The 20,444-nt window shown below is 48.1% G+C and overlaps 2 protein-coding genes across 3 annotated transcripts in view; one reads left to right on the top strand and one right to left on the bottom strand.

Moving 5' to 3' along the window:
- The window catches only part of IGSF22 (immunoglobulin superfamily member 22), a gene marked incomplete at its 5' end in the record, with an annotated part of 81,673 nt that overhangs the window by 17,610 nt on the left and 43,619 nt on the right, over positions 1 to 20,444 (bottom strand).
- The window catches only part of TMEM86A (transmembrane protein 86A), a 28,556-nt gene continuing 15,066 nt past the window's right edge, over positions 6,955 to 20,444 (top strand). Inside the window, exon 1 of one of the 2 annotated variants that reach the window (XM_084520655.1) lies at positions 6,955 to 7,098. In XM_084520655.1, the coding sequence (XP_084376781.1) occupies positions 7,078 to 7,098 (21 nt within the window). In that variant the 5' untranslated portion in view covers positions 6,955 to 7,077. The other variant, XM_084520654.1, reaches the window with a different exon arrangement.

Genomic DNA, 20,444 nt, shown 5'->3' with positions numbered 1-20,444 from the left:
TTTGGGGGACTTTCCTGCTGACTTTACAGCTTTTGCGGCTTCTCTCTGTATCTGTGGTAAAACTGGCTGCTGATTCAGCTGTGGCTCACTCATGAAGGGGAACCCAGATTTTGGGTTTAAGGAGGCCAGGCCTGCCTCCAGGAGCCTTTGGCTTTTACCAGGCAACACAAGAATCAGGGAAGAGAACAGAGCACAAGTTGCAGTTTTAATGCACTTTTTAAAACCAGAGCCTTTTAAAAAATATCTCAGTTTCCATAGTGACAGGGAACTGTGGCACCATTGTGAAGATCCCAGAAGCCCAGGCCGGGTGTTAGCCAGAAATTCAGCAGTGCGGCCAGCTCGGAGCAAGCTGCCCCTGGCCCTGCCTCACATCCCTTCCCTGCCCACAGCCACACTTCCAGCTGCCTGGGGGCTGTATTGCCCCTGAACAGCACAGCTTCACTTAATTGCAGGTACAATGATGGATTTCCAAACCGGGGATATGCTCCTTGGCTTGCGCTTTGGCTGCCTTTAGATGTATTCAAGCTTACTTTGCTGCAAAGGGAAAAGACTGGTTTGAAGAAGACAGCTTTCAGCCATTGCTTCCTGATGCAGACAAGTGTTGAAAAGCCAAAATGTGCTCACAATTACCTGGTGAGTCAGGTGAGGAGCCTGGATGAAAGGCCAGGTCTCATTTAATTCTTTACCAGAATGTGCTGCTTCCTTTCCCTCCTGCTATCCATCATACCTTGCAAAGGGACCAAGAAACCTCACACAAATATTTTTCCTTTCAGCTTTTCTTTCACTTCTAGTCCTTGCCATAATACATAATTGTGCCTGCGTGGCTCAGAAAATCCACCAGGTTCGGTTCACTTCAAGGTGGTGGATGGTTTGCGAGTGACGGATGCTGTCACTTATTCAAAGTGCTCGTTTGCCCTCATCCTTCATTATCTGCTGTATTATGTTGCACTCGATAGCGTGCCAAGGGATACAGGCACAGCATTCGGGTCAAGTCAGCTCAAATTACAGGTGCATGTCAAGTGCTGTGTTCCTTGTAGTTTTTAGGCAGCATGCATTATGCATGTGTAGGAGGTAGAGAGCCAAGGCAGGGACCAGCCCAGCCCTGAGCGTGCTCTGGCCACCTCCTTCAGCACCAACCCAAGCATTAATCCCTCCCGTTTTTACGATATATTAACATTTTCTCTGAAAACAGGCATGATTCCCATCCTACTCCTCTTATTTTTGCCCACATACCCATGCAACACTTTTGGAGCTGACATCACACACAAGAAAATGGAGTGAGATGAAACCATTGGGAACAGGACACCCAAACAAACAAAAAAATGTCCTCTGGTGCAAAATTTTAACACAAATGAAAAAGGCCATTTTTTACAGGACAGGAAGCAGAAAGAGAGGTGTATTTATACCAGTTCTTACAACAGTGCTTTTAATGTAAGGTAAGATCTACTGCACCAGACCAAGGGTTCATCTGTCCTGAGGCTGACAGCAGCCAACTGCTAGAGAGTTGCTAACACACTGAGTCTAGACATACTTGCTTTGTATATTCCCAATCTCCAGCAACCAGCAGCTCAGGGACTTAATAAGACAGAGGTGAAACTGTGTATATATTGGCAGGGTGAGCTTAATCAAAAAAAAAGAACAAATATGCCTTGAAAATTAATGACCAGGATTCACCAGAAGTAGTTATATGAAAAAGATGAAGAGCTCCCATCTGACTGGTGATCGTGACTGGAGGAACTGCTGGAGAGGAGCATTTCCTACAAGGGATGATTTTTTCCCTTGCTTCCTCAAGACCTTCGAGTGACCCTACTGAATTGTTAAAATTCCATTAGAAAGTGGTTGGTGGGAACATATGCAATAAATAGCTGCTAAAATCAATGGCAGTTTTGCTGATACAAAATCACTGTATTGCTTGCTGGCAGTGCTGACAGTGTTTTTCTCTGGGAAATGTAACGGTGATTGGATTTAAATAAACTTAGTGGTAACAAACTTCATCTGAACTCATTAGTGACTCAGACTGATTTTAGAGGAATTTATAAAATGCCTGTTGCCCACAGACAAGACTTTGTGGTCATAAGTGACTTTGGATACTGCAAATCATGTCATAGCGTTGGAAAATATCAGAGAAGAGAGCAAAATTTCTGAAAACGCTCTCTGAAGAATAGGTATCTAAGGTCTCTCAGACCACCCGCCCTAAGTCACCTGCCACTTTTGGATGCCACCTTACTACCGCTGTTATGCCCACCACACAAATCTTCCCTGGCAGCTCCTGCTGACCCTCATCCCATGTGACTTGGGGAATTCACGACGGGTGTGAGCCCACCGAGACCTAAATGCTGCCGAAAGGCAGCCTTGTCTGCCTGCTGCCAGTGTCTAGCTTTGGGCTGGGCTGGTATCATCTCAGCAGGCTTCTCCCTCATCACAGGTACAATTTTTCTTCCAGATGCTCAGCTAGATTGCTTAAGTGAAAATAGACATTAAAGCATTTTCTCTACCTATGTGCTGTTTTGTAATCTCACCATTTAATTGCGCCATGTTTTTTCCTACAAATCATCTAATGATGTTTCCCAAGACAAGCCTTCACTGCTTTTTGTGCATATTGCAACACGGCAGCTGTTAGCACCTCCTGCTTGTGGAGAATTATATCGCTAAATCACTGGTGAATTGATCACTAGATAAATCACAGCTTTTTTTGGGTGGATTTTTGTACTGGGAAATTGGGCACCTGAGTGAGGAACAGAAATTGTAACTGAATCAGAATTAGTATTTGAGGTAGGTTGTTACGGATTTTTTAGTTTGATTAAGAGCTTCTATGTCACTCTTGTCAATCTCAGAAGAGATGGTTATGTGTCTGAAATAGCTTTAAAGCATACTGCAGGGATACAAACTGTACAAATGCAGATTCTGTGATTTACCTTCATGCTGTAGAACAGAGAATTTTAAAAGAACGGATGATACATTTTCTTCCCTATTGATCTTCTTGATCAGATTTTAATGTGTTTGTTTTGATGGGCATTAGAACATAAACTGATCACAAAAAAGTACAGTCCCATAAGGGACCCGTGCTCCGGATCCTGTTTAGCTATACCCATGCTTATCTCTAGAAAGACTGCCTCTTCCATAAACACATACACACACATGTACACACAGCATTTATTAAGCCCCGGCAGCAAATTGATTTTATGTCTGGGAAGAAAACTTTCAAATACAAAGCCTATAAATAGATGATGTGTTGCCTTTCTGGCTCAGTAAACAGCCTGAAAAAGTGCTCTCAGGAGGCATGAATTTGCAGTGCCCCCCCACTCTATTTCACTGAGACGTTAATTCTGAAGTCTAAATTTAATACTTTTATCATCATTATGGGAATTGCCCATGAGGGAAGCAAAGGCAACTTTCTGAATTTCTCTAGACTTCAGGAGATAAATCTGTACAGAAAGGAAACAGCCCAATATATTCTCGTGTGCAGGGAGAAATATCAGATTACTTGACATGAAAAGAAAGGATCAGGAACTGGTGCAGTGACCAGCATACAAACCACAACGGAGCTGCATGGAGCTGGATGTGTCAGAACAGAAAGCCAGGCTGGATACAGCCACCGGATCTGGAAGCACTCTGCTTGGAGCAGCCAGCAGGGACTCATGTTCATCTCATGTGGTTCCTCAGCAGTTTAATTCCCAGGCACTTTCTTAATAAGAGTAATCTGAGTTCACTGTTATTACTTAGGTCTAGCATTAATAAAAAAGCACAAAACAAAGCGTGTGCCCCCACAGCCCACTGGCAGAGCCCATGCCAGCAGAGCAAGGGCAGGTTGCACTCCCCTTTCCAGAGACACCTGAGCATGAGATGTATTTTGCTGCTGCTCCAGCCATTGCTGGATGTAGGACCACTTCCCTGAAGGACAAGCAGCTAGAAAACATACAGGGATAGGGCTGTCCTGCAGACCTTTGGGATTCATGCTCTCTGGCCCCAACAGCCTCCCATAAAAATCCATATGCTACATTTCATATACAAATATCCATGGACCCACGCACTGCAAGGCTAATCGCATTTCAGAAGTGCCTGTCTTTTTTTGGACATGTCTGGACTGTGTCTGACGAAGTGGAGTCTTGAGCCTCCCTGACGCATGGGGCTTCAGGGACCTGGCTAAAAGGATTTCACTGATGGATTTCAGGGCAGGGCTGTTGGGGCCCACAGACTAGCAGTTCTCCAACAGGAGAATACACTGGTGCAATAATAACACAGAGAAGGGTAGAAAAAAGGTCAAGCTATCACAGAAACATATGGCTGTTGTTTTTATAAAGAAATAACACACCTGTAGGAGCCATGGAGCCACTGCACGCACACAGAGCCATGGGGCTACGTGCAGTAGCTTGAACACCATGGGATCCTTCAGAAAAATTAATGTCTGCATAGCAGCCTTGCTGGAGATGGGACTTTTCTTGCTTGCTTTTTTTCCACACAGACCACAGACATGGCCCAGCAACAGCATCTTCAGGAACGTGCAAAGAAATATTTAATGTGCTGTTTTGCTATACCCAACCCCCATACATTTATGCTCGTGTGATTACTGTTCTCTGTTTGCCTACTGATAGCGAGTTAAAAATACCACCTCCACAAAATTGGAACTATTTTCCTTGTTGTTTTAAATCCCTGCAGTTGATTGAGAACAAAATGGTGCAGTGAGCCCCATGAGATCTCCCTCACCTGTATTGATCAGGACAGGAGACTGAAAAGGAGGAATCTGGTTACTGAAGCAACACCAGTAAAGGGAAAAAAAAAAAAAAAAAAAAAAAAAAAAGAATGGCATGCACAGAACAAGACAAATTTTACTGTGTTATGAAGCCATTGACCATCTATTCCTCTTGCTTCCTTCATCTGTTGCTTGGAGTGCTGTTTCTACAGTGGAAAAGGATTTGTGCCAAGTCCTGTTCTAAGACACTGCATTTAGATAAAAGGTAAGATATTGCTGTTATGTCCAAATTCCTCATTAATACTCCAAGATGTCCCTAACTTAGAAGGAATCACTTATCTTTGATGCAGCACTGAATTTGATAGTGAAAAAAAGGACAACAAAATGAATAATCTTGTGAATGACATGAAATCAATCCAGTATCAGATAAACAACAACAAAAATTCACCTTATATACAGGTTGCAAAATCTTTGACATGGGGGTCACCTCTTCACTCCATACAAATGCCAAACCTGCTGTTAGGACTTCTGAATCTCTACATTTGAAAGGTTTATGAGAAATAACTTTCAGGAAATCACAAATGGTCAAACTCCCCTAGGCAAAACTAATGAGAGTGATTTTCCCAGTAACTGTTTGAGACAGGAAAGTCAGGACGTATACATGGTTTCCCCTTCATTTCCAGGTAGGTTTTCTTAAGCTAAACATCATGCGGAAAACCACATCTAAACGTTAACATATTTTGAACATTTGCATCAATGACACAGAGAAATATGTGATTTGTGAGACCAGGCAAAGCTTCAGCTGGTAACCAGTGAAGACATCAGAACAAATGGATGAATGCAAAGCTGCATCCATCCCAATCACCTCTTCCTGGTTTTGGAGCACCACAGATGATACCCAAATACAAACATGCCCCTACCCACTGCACTGCCTGGCTCATCGCTTAAAAAAAGGCCAAGATAAGCAGATGAAGAGTTTGGCTAGGGACCAAGGAACAGATTTTTTTTTTTTTTTGAGATATTTACATGCTAAGACATAATCAAGCTCCCAGGAGGATTTCTGAAAGCAATTAGGAACCCGAGTTCTGAGAGTCCATAGGCCCTCTGAAAATCCCATATGGTATCAAACCAATGGCACCCTTTGACATCTAAATACCTCCAGTGCCTTGTGCTGCTCCCACAAGGGACTGCCCCCCTTGATTTCAGCAGGGCAAAGCCTTCTTCATGAAAAGCTGTGAAATTTCTTTCAGTCCTCTAATTCATCTAGCTCCCTGGAAAAGGAAAAGCTTATCCCTCTCTTCTTGCCTAATGAAAATGCTACTGCCCTATGAACTATTTTAATTGAAATTGTAAGTCCGGCTCTCAATCCCCTGGCCGTGGCCATGCTGCATCGAGAACCACATCCTTTGACCTGATTGAGGTTTGCTTGCCACAGATTTCACTGTGACACTCCTCTGATCTGATGGTGCAGATCTGCAGTATGGTTTTGGGGTAGAATTCCCTCAGACTGGCAAACGACACACAGGCTGCAGAGTCCATCCCAGCCCCATCGGGTGGTGACGGCCCAAAGGCTGCACTCTCGCTATTTACATTGGGAGCAATCGCGCTGCCGGGCTGGGATCTTGGGACTGCTGCTTGCAAACATTTTGTCCTCGGAAACACGATACCGATTTATTGCACAAAGGCTGCAAAAGAATCGCATAGATATTTTTTTTTTCCACTTTATGGAAGAAAATGTTCCCTCGATGTGATAAATTCCGAGCATGACTTCTGCTCGGGCTGCAAATAGCAGATTACTCAATCGTCTACTATTTAAGTACCTGTTTGTTTTGTTATGAGGCGAAACTTTTGAACAAGATCATATTACACGAAAAGCAGCTTCCTGCATCCTTAAATATTAATCCTCAAGTAAAAATAGACCGAAGGCAGCCCCGGGGTCACCCCAAGCAGCCCGAGCCGCTGCCTCCCGCTCGGTAGCGTTGCTCAGGGCAGGGGGCCGGCAGCCTCCGGGGGAGCTGGGCCGGGGGTCGTGGGGGCCATCGGGGGCCGCTGGGTGCGGGATGGGGCCGGGCAGCCCCGCGGGCAAGGTGAGGGCAAAGGGAGAAGCGGGGGAGCGGCGGGGGACGGCTCCGGCACGGCCGACACGGGGCTGGGGCCTGCCCCGGGGCCGAAGGGGGGGCCCGGAGGGGGCTGCCCGCCCCCGCCCGCCCTCGCGGGGGCCGGGCCGGGGCCGCCCCCAGCCTTGTCCGCGGGGCCCCCCCTCCGCTGACGTCAGCCCTGCCTAAAAAAGCAGCCCGGCAGGCAGGCGGGCGGCAGGGCAGCGCGGCGGGACCGGCACCGGCACCGGCAGCAGCAGCACCGGCAGCAGGACGCGCCCCGCCGCCGACATGGTGTCCCCCGTCACTGTGGTGAGTGCGCGGCGGGACCCGCACCCGCGCCCTCCCCGCTCTTACCGCCTGCCGAGGCGGGGGCTCCGAACCGAGCGGTACCGAGCCGTGCCGTGGGCTCCGTGCCGTGCCCCTCAGGGGGCTGCCGGCCGCCGGCGGGATCGCGCCCCCCGCCGCCATGTTTCGCCCCCGGCCCGCCCCGCCGGCAGCTGTGTCTCCAGAGGTGCGCCTCCTTCCCGCCCCGGGCGGCTTTTCGGCTCGCCCTCGGCTCCCATTTTGTTGTTGTTGATGTTGGGAGGGGAAAAAAAAAAAAAAGGGATATCTGCTTCGTGTGCAGCGCGTCTGCTTAGCGGGGTGCTGCTCGAGTCCGCCGTGACACCCCCGCGCTCGGCCGCCTGCCCCACTCGTGGGGCGCTGGGGCCCCGTGGAGCCGCGCGGTGCCCCCAGCTCTCTCCTGCTGCTGCTCTGCCGCCTCCTCGCTCAGCATCGCCTTCGTGGCCGCCGTGCTGCGCTCCCTCCGGCCCTCACACACGGTTGTGACCCTCAGAGCGCTCTGCTGTTCAGGTGACAGCTCAGGCCAACGCTGCTGCTGGCCGCTGTGACGGTGGGTCTGTGACAGTTGGTTTGTGTTGCTCCGTCTGTGGCCAAGGGACAGGGACCTGGGCTGGAAGCAGCCTCCTGGTGCCCATCCCTGCTTCTGGAGGCCACCGCGTCCTGCAGCCCTTCCCGCGGGGTGACGGAGCTCCCGCCAACACCTGCTCTCCCTGGTGAGCCACTTCCACCATCCAGCGGCTGTGAGATGGGGATGGTGTCACCTGCCTGTCTCATGGGGGAGTCATGAAGCTTAATTAACGCAACCGGCAATAAGGCAGCAACTCAGCGCTGTCCTTTGGCAGAGGACGTGAATAGGTGACGCGACGGAGCAAAAGCTGAGGGAGCTGCAGCTCGTGCCAGGCTGCACTGGCAGTACCAGGTCCTGGCCCTGCAGGTGAAGGGGAGATGCTTCTGTGCTGGAGGTAGACAGAATGCTTTCAACCCGAACAGCAGATAAGCTGTGCTGTTAGACACGCTGCTTCGCATGTTCCTGTTTCTAGAAAGCGAGGGATTTGGCTGGGTACGCCAGCAGCCCACTGTGTGCTGTAAGAATAGCTGTCTGCTGGTAGGACAGTTGCCTGGTGCTTTCACTGCAGCGCTGAACACCTACTGGTGGTGTTCTGGGTCCCTGAGGACCTGCTGTCATCCTGTTTTGTTGTATTTTGGTTAATGGCTTGCACAGATCACAGTGACTCCGCTGTGTTTTCTCTCACAGGTAGAAATCCCATTTTTCCCCTCTCCCTAACTCACAAAGCCAAGGTTCAAAACTTTCAAATTTCTTTGCCAGCCCTGCACAGCAGCTTGTATTGTCTGATACTTCAGATGAATTTTCGTTAACATGTACCTGGTAAGTTCATCAGCAGCCTGGGGGTGATTTTTATCTTTAGAGACAGAGGGAAGTAGCTTGTACATTACACCATTGTAAGGCCAAACTACTTTTTATTTTTTCCTCATGCTTTTCAAAAATAACTGAAGAGGCTTGGTATCTTTGTGCTTCTGTGCCATAAGCTAAATTAATCTAAGTAATGCTTTTGGTTACAGTGAACTGTGTACTTGTACCTCGGAAATGAAATGCTGCCCTGGGACAATACTGGAATGGCTAAAAACTGGCACAGTTTGTTTCATAATTCAAAGGTGACAGCACTTGGCTTTTAAGGCTTGTTATTCAGGGTGGTCCTGGAGCATATATTTCACCTAGGCTTTGAGAAGGGCAAATGATTAAAGCATGGGTATGTGCTGGGAATTCAGAAATTCGGGAATTACAACAGGAACTACACTTCAGGAATGTAACTTGCAATGGCAGATGAAAAAGGTGCTTTCTTTACTTGCTCTTCTGACATGCAGCAACACACAGTTCTGCTCTGGCTCTGTCCCTGACATGCCAACTCTGCTTCACCAAAGGCAACTAACGCAGGCGTGAAGCTGCGGATTGCTGGAGGGATGATGACACTGGGAGCTGTGACCAGAGCTGCAGCTGTTTACCACAGCTGTAGAGGTGGAAGGGGAGGGCTTTGGCAAATGCTAGTTTGATCCTCCGGAAAGATCACAAAAAAAGAGCTGCCAGCCTTCAGTCTGTCAAGGAGCTGTTCTTTGCACGTCACCTTTAGCTGTTTTTCATGTTGCTCTTCTCTCGAAGGAGCGCATGGTGCTGTTGTGCCATCGGCTGTGTTACAGCCCACCCAGGGCAGGCCAGAACGGCGTTGTGCAGCACTGCACAGTGCCTGGGAGCATGCTTGGGTTGAGAAGTGGTGTGGCTGCAGAGCCGGTGGGCTCCCTCCGGCAGGTCACTTGCTGAAGGGAACAGCAGTGGGTGATCAGTCTGACCGCAGCTAGGTGCTACCCCTGGGGCCCAGGGCTTATCTCCGTACCACACTGCCTTTTGCTGCATAGATAGATCAGGTGTTGGGGGCCAGCATGGCTATCTCTGCTGTGGCACGTGATGGGGGCACAGTCTGTGGGGGCAGCACCTGAGGCATAATAAGTTAGCCAGCTGAATTGATTTGTCTACAATGCATGTTCTCTCCTACTGTCCTGCAGCATCAGCCTCGACAGGGAAGACGCTAGAAGAGCGCAGCTGAGAGTGGCACTATTTTGTTTCCAGTTTTCAAAGCCATGGCCTTTGTTTATAACTGCAGCAGATGGCCCGCGCTACTTAGGCACAACCTGATCTCCTGCGTCACCCCCACTAAGACACTCCTGTAGGAAATGTGACAGGTTACTTGAAACACTGAGCTCCAGAGCTGCTGCACAGTTGATAGCTGGAAGAAACCACGCAAGGAGGCACAAACGGTGGAGAGGAAGCCAGGGAGGTAGCATGGGTAGGACTGCTTGTTAGTGCCAGCTGCCAGGTGTGCATCGTGCCCTGGGGGCTTGGCATGTCCGCCCCACGCGCACGGGGAGACTGCAGCGCGGTGCAGAGCTAGCTGAGCTGTTCTCTGGTGCTGCACGATGCAGATGTGATAAGGGAAGAGAGTGCCCATGGATAAATGAGCCTGGTGCCAAAATTCCTTTTAATGTATTTTGCCAGGTACTTGGCGGGGGTAACACTTTGGGGTCCTGCTGATGCTGGAGTCCAGACCTGGATGGAACTGGGCTGTGGCAGCAAAGATGCATTTGTCTGCCGGTCCTGCTCCAGCTGGTGAGCAATGCTTGCTCCGGTTGGAAGTCACCTTGGAGGGAAGCTTTTGCTGCTTATTCTGCTAGACAAGTAGGAGCATCCTGCTTAAAATTTGTTATTCCTGATATTGCTCTGATTAAGAGCTATAATTTCTGCATAAAGGTGGGTAGGGTAAGAGCTTGGGGTTGGAGAGCAGTACTAATAAGCAACATGTTTCCTTCACGGATATGTGAGATTTAATTCTCTTCGTATTCAGTTGTCATTGGTCTCATCTTAATAAAAGTCCTCCCTGAGACTGCCTTGTTAGTAATTTTTCTCCTGTTCTTGTTGCTGTTTTTTTTTTTTTTTTTTTTTTTTTTTTTTTTCCCAGTAGCAGGTAAGCAGGTTTCAGCACTGAAGCGTGGGGCTGTAGGAGACTGCCTTGCCCTAAAGACCTCTCTGTCCATCAGACATCGTGATTGCAGGGGCTGCAAGTGCAGAGCAGATGAGCCTGGAGATGTGCAGTCATTCCAGCACTTACGTAATGCTCAGAGGGACCCTATTTTCCTCTTAAATAAAGTTAGGGCTAAACTAAGCATAGAGCTTCACACATCACCTTGAAGAAATCTGGGCATGGGAAAAATAAAGACATCAAGAGGCTTAAATAGGTCTCTTCTGAGGGCAGCGTATAGATGATATTGCTTTCCTTTTGGACCAGATGAATTGTGGGCTTCATCCCTACAATCATCCATACAACATCCTGTCTGTACTGACTTATATGGCCTAGCACAACCCTGTTTGGGACAGATTTTGCCCAGAAGCCATTTGTTAACAATCCCCATCTTTTCCTTTTTGTTCTCTGACATACTTGCATCTTTAAATGGATATAGCTGGATTGGGGAAGAATACATTGTTTTGGCTGCATCAAGCAAGCCAAGCCCTTGTTGCCTTCCCCCTGCAAGGTGGCCTGCTGGGAGCAGCCCCTGTCACCCCCTGGGTGGAAGCAGGGTGTCACTGTGGAGGAGCATGAAGGTCACTTACAAAAACTGGATGCCCCCACAAAAGCAATGTATGCCCTGGAAAGGTATTCACCAGCAAAATATTGAATAGGGATGGAAAATTGGGTGGGTATTCATACACTGGAACTTCTGAAGAAGGGCCAAATGCTACTGATCCAGATGATTACAGAAAGCCAAAGTGCTTTCTAAAACAAGAAAGCCAGATCACCCCTTGAACTATTTCAACTTTTTCCTTTTTGAATAGAGGATGTTATTTCTGCATTAAGGAATAAAGCATTAGCAACCACCTAAGAACGAACTCTTACAGTATAGAAGTATGTTTTAATTGTTCTTTGTTTATACCCAACGTTGTTGCTTTCATTATATTTTTTCCCATTACTTAAATGCCTCATAAACTGGGATTTTATTACACGGGAGGCTTATAAACATGCACATTTATACACCACATCAACAGTTATGAAAATATGGCACTTGTATAAAAAAACAAGCTTGTTTAAATGAATTATAGAAGAAATCTCTAAACTCTGCAATCAATGAAATAAGGGGGGGGGAGGCATCGCCTCAGGTAAGCTTGGCAGGATTTCAGTAATGTTTATGCGAGTCACACCTTTTGGGAGGAGCCTAAAAGCTTTGGCCCTACTGAACTACAGCTTGTGCTAGTTTGTTTATGCTAGCAAGAGTCTGGGCATAGTGGTGTGCCATAATTTATATTTTTAAGGCTGAACTTGGGCATTTTTGCACTGATATTATTATCCCTTGCTGTTGTAGCTGGTGCTGTGACAGGCTGGTAACTGAAACCAGGGGCTAGAAAGTCCAAGCTTTGCTAATGTTCTTCCCAGCCCCAGCGTGGTTGCATTAAGCAGTTAGAGCTGATCACTTCTGCAGGCAGTGCTGTAGATTAAAGGCTTCATTAACTCAAGTGTATCACTCAAGTCACACATGGCTGTTGTTTCAAGTGTGCTTTGTGTATTAAGATTACGGGTCCAGTTCTGAAGCTTGTACTTACACAGAATTCCTCCTAAATGTGTTTCTGCTGTTCTCTTTTTCTCGTCAAGTATCTATATCCAAAATACACCGAGTATGACAGAAGAGCCAAAGTTATCTTTCTCTGTGGGTAACTGCATAATACTGAGGAAATAATAACTTCAGTGAAATGAGACTCTTAGAAAATGATGGCATCTGGCACCCGTCTTCTGCTAGCATGTGGAAACTCTTGAACAGTGAAAAGATCATTAGTTACATAACTCCCTTCCCCCTGGAGGCCAACGCAGATATTATATTAGCACTTAATTTTTCTGCTGCCCTTCACATCACACAAACAGCCACTAGATTTGTAATTACAATAAAGATACAGATCTTGCTTACTGCAGTGTGCCCAAAATGAAGGTGATGGTTATTGCCTCCTCTAGCCCGCTTGTGCTCTTCCTATAGCTGTTGCTTATACTGCCATAATCTAAATAGCGTTTGAGGTAATGGCAGGCTGCTATATGACAAGCGTGTCAGTGCAGAACATCCCTCTGTGTAATGTTGAACGTGGACTAGGAGCGGGTTCCACACACCCCCAGAGCTGCAGGGTGGTAGGTGGGCTAAGCGAGAGCCTGCCTGTCTGGCAGACTATTGATCTATGCCAAGCGTGCTGGGGCAGATCCTCAGCCTCGTATGAGGCATTTTGCCTGCTGTGGCTTCAGCAGAACTGGGTTTGTGCCGGCTGACACCATGGCTTGGCTGCTCTACCCCTATTTCCTTGTGTCTTCTGGTCTTGTTGTGGCATTAGTCAGAGCCAACCAGGGTTCTTGGATAGCAGTGCTGACTTGTGCTCAATTGCAAGAGAAACTAAGCTGGTTGTGTGGCTTTTCCCTGCAACCCTAATATAAAAGGAGTATCACGTTGAAATTCATCATTTAACTGATGCTTATGAAGTTTTCAGGGTTGATTGTTGGTTCGTGCCCCGTGCATGCATGTACTTACACCCCCCTCAGTGTAAAGGACATACCTGTGGTACACAGATGCATGTTTATTTGTGAGTGTGCATCTGCGTGCCATTTGTATGTGCAGCAGGGGTTTGGCAGTTGAAACCCTTGATGCCTCAGTGTGAATCCTGGAGTGCGTGGGTTCCTGTTTGCGTAGGCTGTTTGCACCTGGCACCCTGGCTGCCCCCTCATGTTGAAATTGGCCATGAAAGTCCAATTAATCTTCATGTAATTTGTGCCTGACACTGGCTGGTACAGGTCACAACATCTTGGCACATGATGTAGATATTGGAAGTAAACTTTGTGACTCCGCTGTCATACTTTGACCTTTCGTCCTCCTTAGAGCGTATTGTTCCCATTATAAAACGAGGAGGGCTACTGGTGTGTTTTTATAAGGTACCGGAGTGGTAACTCTCTAAATACACATCCTTATTGGGATACGTTGCTATTCCCCCTTCTAATTTTAACACCAGCATTTCACAAGCATTCAGCCTGCAGGCCACGATATGCAGGTAGAACATTTCATTCAGCTTTCCATTAGGCACAAGACAAGCAAAGCTGTTCCCTCCTGGATTTCCCAGCACAGCCCTGCTTGCATTTTCCAGATTTTGGTGATCTTATTGCAGCCCCTTGCGAGGATTCATACAGCAAAAGTATCTTGCATGGAGTTGCCAGCTTTCCCAGCCACTGGCAGCCTCCTTCCCCTCCTCTCTCTGCCCTGCCTTCCTTTTGCTGTTGCAAAAACCTCTCCTGGCAGCTGTGCACGAGTTTCTTGCATGAGCCAGAAAGGTGAGCTGCAGAAGTGCCTTTTGGTGCTGGAGGCAGTTTCACCCTTAACAGGTCTTTGGGAATGGCTGGTGTGGCTGGTATAGCCTGGTCTGTGTCACCTGGTGTCTTTAACATTAACGGCTCTTCAGCTGCCGGGGCTGTGGCAGCACAAATTCCTGACACACTCTTTAGACTTGCATTATCCCCCACAGGTGGCAGGTAAAATGAGGTCATCTCTGCTGAAGAAGTTGCTTCTGGATGGAAGGGCCTCCGTTTGCAGAAGAGTGTGACGTAAATAATGACAAGTGTCCTGAGAATTTACATTTGTAGCCTGGGAACAACCCCCAGGATGAGCTGCAGAGACTTTTCTCTAACCATCAGAAATATACCTGGATTTTAATATGATAAGCCACATGCCTGCTCCTTCTCACCCTGAGAGGGACAGTGTGGGGCTACCACTGCACATCCCAGGATGTTGGCTGAATCCTGAAAAGCTCCCTGTGGCTTCACGGCCACCCTCTACAGTCCCAGGCAGCGCTAGGGGATGCAGCCCCATCTGACCTCGCTCACTGAGGAAGGGTGCATGCCCTGGCAGTGACAGCACTGCAGCTCTGATGAGTAAAGAGAAAAGACATATCCATTGTGGTCTGGGTTTTTAAACATCTGCAGGGGCTTCTTTTGTGAGCAAAGGAAATGTTTGGGGGGCTTTTTGTTTCATAAAAAGGAAGATGTGAAATCCCATGAGGGAAAAGCAGTCTTTGCTCTGAGATAAGATGCTGGAAGGCAAATGCTATTTTTTTTTTTTTTGCTTTCATTTCTGAGAGCCAATGGACTACCCTGAAAGCATTAGTCTGTGACAGGTCCCTTGGCCCCTGCAGAGACATCTAAATTCTTGACTGGTCTGACATTGTTGGTCACTGGCAATGGTACACTGCCAACCACACTCTGAAAGCAATCTCCAGAACTGCTAACAGCTATAGGATTGCTACAGATGGGGAGTCAATCATTTCCACTGCAGGTTAAAAAAAGTTTTTTAAAATAGCCCTGCTTGTGGTCCTGTGCCAGCCCAGCAGACAGAGCAGATGATGCTTGGAAAAGGAAAAAAGCAAAACCAACCCAAACAAAACAAGTCCTAACAAAAACATGCATCTGAGCCAAGCCTTAAGTTCAGGATGAAATGTGTTTGTCATGTGATTTCAAGAGTTAGCATCTGCTAAAGAAAGGCTTCCACATCTTAAAGACCTCCCTGGGAAGCCAAGGGCAGACACCCCTGTGACCCCGAGTGGCCCTGGCTGCTGTAGTGATACCTCGCCTGGTGTCAGGGCTCCCTGCTGATAGTGGCAGGTCCTGCGTAGTAGAAGCAGGTCCCAGAGATGCTGTTGTCAACTGCCTGTTGACAGCAGTTAGCTGAGCTAGCCCAATTTCTCCTGTTTGGGACAGGAGATACCTTTATGGATGCTGTAACTTCCTTATTTGCTGGAGGGAACACTGTGGTCCAGTGTCTCAGTATAGCTTTGGGCAATGTTGTGGTTAAAAAGGCAAAGACCAGGAGTGTTCTCCTGATGCAGTGTGTGGCACAGGCAGTGCCCTAATGTGCTGGACTGGATTTCCTTGGCTCCAGAACCACATGCCTCTGCTTTAGGCTGCTATGGCTCCATTCCCTCACATTTCTGAGGCTTCCTGCAGCAGTCTGTGGAAGGTGAGACTCTGGTTTCCTGTTGGTGGCTTTCCCCCTTGCTACTTTACAGGTGTTTGCAGATGCATTTTTCAACTCATAGGTGTAGCAGCAGAGAGCTACAGCGTTGGAGAGCTCTCAGGTCACACTATTTGCTGAGCCAAACCAGCCTTGAAAGCAGCCCCGTGAGCACGGCCAGTGCAACTGCTCAGCATCTGGCGCTTCTGAATTTCTTCATTAAAGAAGTGAAGACGAGATGGGACTGCTGTTGTATTTGTGTTGTACACAGGCGTTGTTTCTGTGTGAGCAGCAGTTTGGCATCTCCTGCCCTACCTGCCAGCTTTGCCTGCTACTGCAGATCTCCGTTCCCTGACTGTTCTGCAAGGATTCACGATAGTAGCTCTTTTCCTGTCCTCTGGAGAATGCCACAAAGCTTGTCTAATGCGCCTCATCTCTTTTACCTTCCAGAGTCACTTATTTCAATATCTTTCATAGGTTGTGTGTTCAGTCTTCTCCTATAACCCGTCCAGGACAACCCCCTTCAGAAACCACTCCCATCACAGCATAGCTAAAGGAAAGCATTGGGCAGTAGGGGCTTGAGCAGTGTCCTGGGCTAGAGACAGACAGCAACCTGTGGTGGAAAAATCACACTCAGAGAGCATCAGGAAAGAGACCTTGTGAGCCACATCTGCAGTCTCACGTGCCGGCACTCCCAGGACACGGTGAGCCCTGCTCACATGGCTCCCCAGCCCCTTGAGGCAAGACGTCCCTCAGCTGGGTGGCTGTGCGGTGTCTGTGCTGTGCCCAGGCATGCTGCCTGGCTGCGGGGATTCAAGCTGTGGGTTCCCCCTGAGAGAAGCTGACCCTGCAGGCAAAGGCTGCCCCGCTGCCAGGCGGCACGTGCCAGCAGCTGCGGGGAGCCTGCTGCTCCACATTTGCTGCCTTCTCGCTACATCCTGGGGAAGATGCTTGTATGGAAGATTTTAACCTCAGTGCTGACAGGTTTTCATCCCCCCCATGGTTAATCTGGAGATTAGGCTGAATTTTGACCTGGCTGCAAGTAAGGCAGGATTTCAGCTTGGAAACAAAACTTTTTGTTGTGGTTCTCGTTTCTGCATGCAGCTGTGTAGGGGGTGCCCTTTTTAGATGCCAGTTTGATTAATCCTCAGCCGCTGCCTGCTCCCCTGTGTCTCCACCAAAGGGTGCTTTTCTGATGCCAAGAACTCGCACGGCAATATATCTGAGCTCACCACCCAAGGACTGCAAGGGCTCGTGCCAAGATTTTAATTGTATTTTTATGGCAAGTAGCCATAGCTCTCTCTTAAAAAAGAAAAAGAAGAAAGAAAAAGAAGACAAGTATTTCTAGCTCTTGACTGTTTCGGTCTACTGGAGCAAAGCTGGGAAGTGTGGCCGGAGCTTACTTTGCTTAAGGGGGGGGTGATGCAGTTGAGCCATGGGGAGGAGGAGAGTGCCGAGGCAGCTGTGGTGCAGGGAGGGAGGAAAAAATCCAACAAAGCAGCATTAGTTTGCAGGAGGAGCTGAAAAGGCTCCTTTCCCCCAGGCTGCAGTAGCTGCCTGGGGCCCACTGTCCTAGCACAAGTGGCTGAGCAGGGAGGATTGTCCCTCTGCGGGTGGGAAGCGTTCAGGCCGAGCCCTGTTACTTCTGGCTTGTGCTGAATGATGGAGGCTCTTCTGGCAGACAAATCCAGGTGTTTTGACCACTCGCAAACAGGTCTGGCTGGGCAGCCGAGCACGAGGTGAGTTTCACTGCACCACCCTTGTCAGAGAAGCAGAGGCCCTGGGTGCTGAGGAGTGCCAGCAGCTGCAAGAAAAGGCTGCAAGAAAATGCCACAAGGCCTGGCCAGGCTTGGGGCATGGCATAAGCCTGATGCAGCCAACCAGCCCATTATCAGCGCTCTCCCAAAGGCGAATCGTGTACCTTCCTCTCCTGGGTGATTTATTAGGCATTACAAAAGTCAATTTTAGATGCAGCCTCTATGGCCTTGTCTCCACCTGCGGGGAGGAGCATTCATCTATCACCCTGAATTTCCCGCAGCAAGTGGAGCCTGTTCAGGAGCCATCTGCCTTGGATGCTTGACTCATGGCACCTCCAACACAAGCATAAGCCCTCTTATTAATACCCACTTGCACAAATATGTTGCACTAACAAAGTATTTCAAGCAGGCAGATTGGCTGGTTCAGTGACTCTTTGCCACCCCCTGTAAACAAATGCTTTTTTTCCCAGAATTTTATCCAGAAGCAACCTGGTACGTGTATGAGCCAGTGCATTTCTTGATGAAAGGCAAGCGACTCTTCCCAGGAGCAAGTTTGCTCCTCCAGGGGAGCCGAGCTGGAGGCAAAGTGTTGTGCGCTCGCCTTCTCAGGGCTGTCCCAGCCAGCCCTCCTATCTCAACAATGCTGCGGAGTAAAAAGGTGTTGCACTGTCTGAGCAAGGGTGGGAGCACCCGGAGGATGGTGGCCTTGCAGTCAGCTCATGGGTTTATGGCCAGGAGTTGCCCAGCATAGCTGTGTTTCTCCGTGGTTTAGCAAAAGCTGATGAGGTGTTGAGACCTGGTGAAAATTGGCTGCCTCTAGCTAGGATCTGTGCACACACAGGCTTTTCTCCTTAAGGCCTGTCCTTTTTGGATAAGCACAAAGTCAGGCTTTCCCCGCTGCTCTGCAGAGGAGCCTATTGCAGGTACATAGTCTATATCCTAATTGTGGTCCAGCCCCAGGCTGAAGCAGCACCCTCTGTGACTCAGACTGCACCAAGGATTGGCAGTGCCTTGCACGGAGCCACATTTGCTGGGGAATGAGAAAATGAGCTATGGGCTCATAGTGGCATCATAATACACGGCGCCAAAGCCACATAAATACTTACTGACACACAGTGGGGTAGGGGCTGTTGTCACAGTAAGGCAGAACCAAGGCAGGATCCATGATGGACAATGCCAAAAGCCAGGAGAAGTGGCTCAGGCCTGGATACACAGTACTCAGCCAGCCAAGGCCAATGGGAGGGACGGGTGGAGGACAACAGCCCAGCTTTTTTTGGCCAGTGTGCATGGTCGTGCTCAAGTGTTGCTTGGTGAAATAGCTGGGGTATTGTTTTTCAAACACTTTTCCTGGAAAGCAGCATTTTACAGCCCAATGGGTGTGAGCCATAGCTCCGCAGTAAGCTGGCTTACAGCTGTTGGGTGGCAGAGGTTGCATGCTCATTATCTGAGCAGGCTGATTTAGGGGGCTTGCAAAGAAAACATACTCCACATTGTTTCCTGGGATATTTCCAAAAGGTGCACTTTGTTCAGCTTCGGCATTTCAAAGCAACAAGCTTCTGATACTTTTCTATACCTTAAGAGTCAGATGCCTCTCTCCCTGTGACAGCTGGATTTTCTTCATTTTATCTCAAGTCCACTGCTTGTTATGCGCCTTTGTGCTTTGGTGCATAGCGAAGCTTGTCACCTCCCTCAGGGCAACTCTGTCGAAAGCACACGTTTGTTCAGGAATGAACCCACTTGTGATGTAGGTACAGAAAACTGGCTCCAAAATGTGAAAGAAAATCAGGGTTGTGGCTTACATGTATAGATGTACCTCTGTGGATGCAGCCTGTTCTTGGATGGAGGAGCTGGTTGTAATTTTCTGGCTTGTTTACATGCCTGCAGCAGTCAGCACAGGCCATCTGTACTGCTGAGGAGCAGCATAGATGGTCCCCAGGTCGCACACCATCATGAACATTGGTTTATACAGACGCGAATCGTTAGCATCTCCCAGTGCACAGCAGAGAGCTGTGAGATCTCCCAGCAGGGATCCCCAGGCTCCCCGCGAGTCATCAATAACTAATTTGCAGATATTGCTTGCAGGCATTATCTATATATATATATATATACATCCTGTATATATTTTGCACACTGGGAACTTTTTCCCTGTCTTTATTACCCAGCATCACTTCTTCAGGTCTGCCACTTCTCCTGTAGCTGTATTTCCTCATCGGCTAGCCTCACCTCTCAAGAAGTCTTACAGCAATACCAAACCACAGCATGGTTGGAGCACCTTTGTGATAGCATCATGTGTCATGCTGAATAACAGCAACAAGGAAATGAACAATATTACAAACTGGAGCAGAGTAAGAATGGACAAAACAAAAAGGAATACTGTACAGCTATGCTTCCCTAGCAGGGAGCTGGGTATCCAAGCCCAAACCTCCAAAGAGCTGTGTGTGCCAGTGCCAGGTTCTGTTTGAAGATTATGGGTGTACACCTCTTGGTGAGAGCCCAGACACAACTTCCTCAGAGTGGAGGGTTTTGTTGGTTGGATGCAGATAATTTATAAATAGTAGTTTGACTGTAATTTCACTACGACTGGCATAGTGGCTTTACAGCAATTTAAACTATTTTTTAAAGACTCTAAATAACTTGGTAATCATAGGAGTTGAGAAATTGCCCTGAATTATGCACGGTTTAAAAATTCAAAACTTGCAAACATTGTTTTGTCATTGTATTCAAGATGTTTTCTGGACTGCATGTCAGCCGAAAGTAAATTAGCAGTAGAAGAAAACAAGTATGAAAAATGCAATAGCATTCATGACAAAATGGTGAAACCCAGCTTAAAGCCATAAAACTCAAATACATTAACAAAAAGGATCTTGTCACCTGCAGCAAGTACTTCATTTTCCAACACCACAGCACAGCCACATCTCAAGTTCTGTCTCTGAGACTCAAGTGCAAAGGAGATGGGTGGTTTGATGCAAT

Source organism: Aythya ferina (assembly GCF_964211825.1).
Source record: "Aythya ferina genome assembly, chromosome: 5".
NCBI lineage: Eukaryota > Metazoa > Chordata > Aves > Anseriformes > Anatidae > Aythya > Aythya ferina.
The sequence above is the reverse complement of the archived record's forward strand: the minus strand, read 5'-3'. Positions and strand labels throughout refer to the sequence as shown.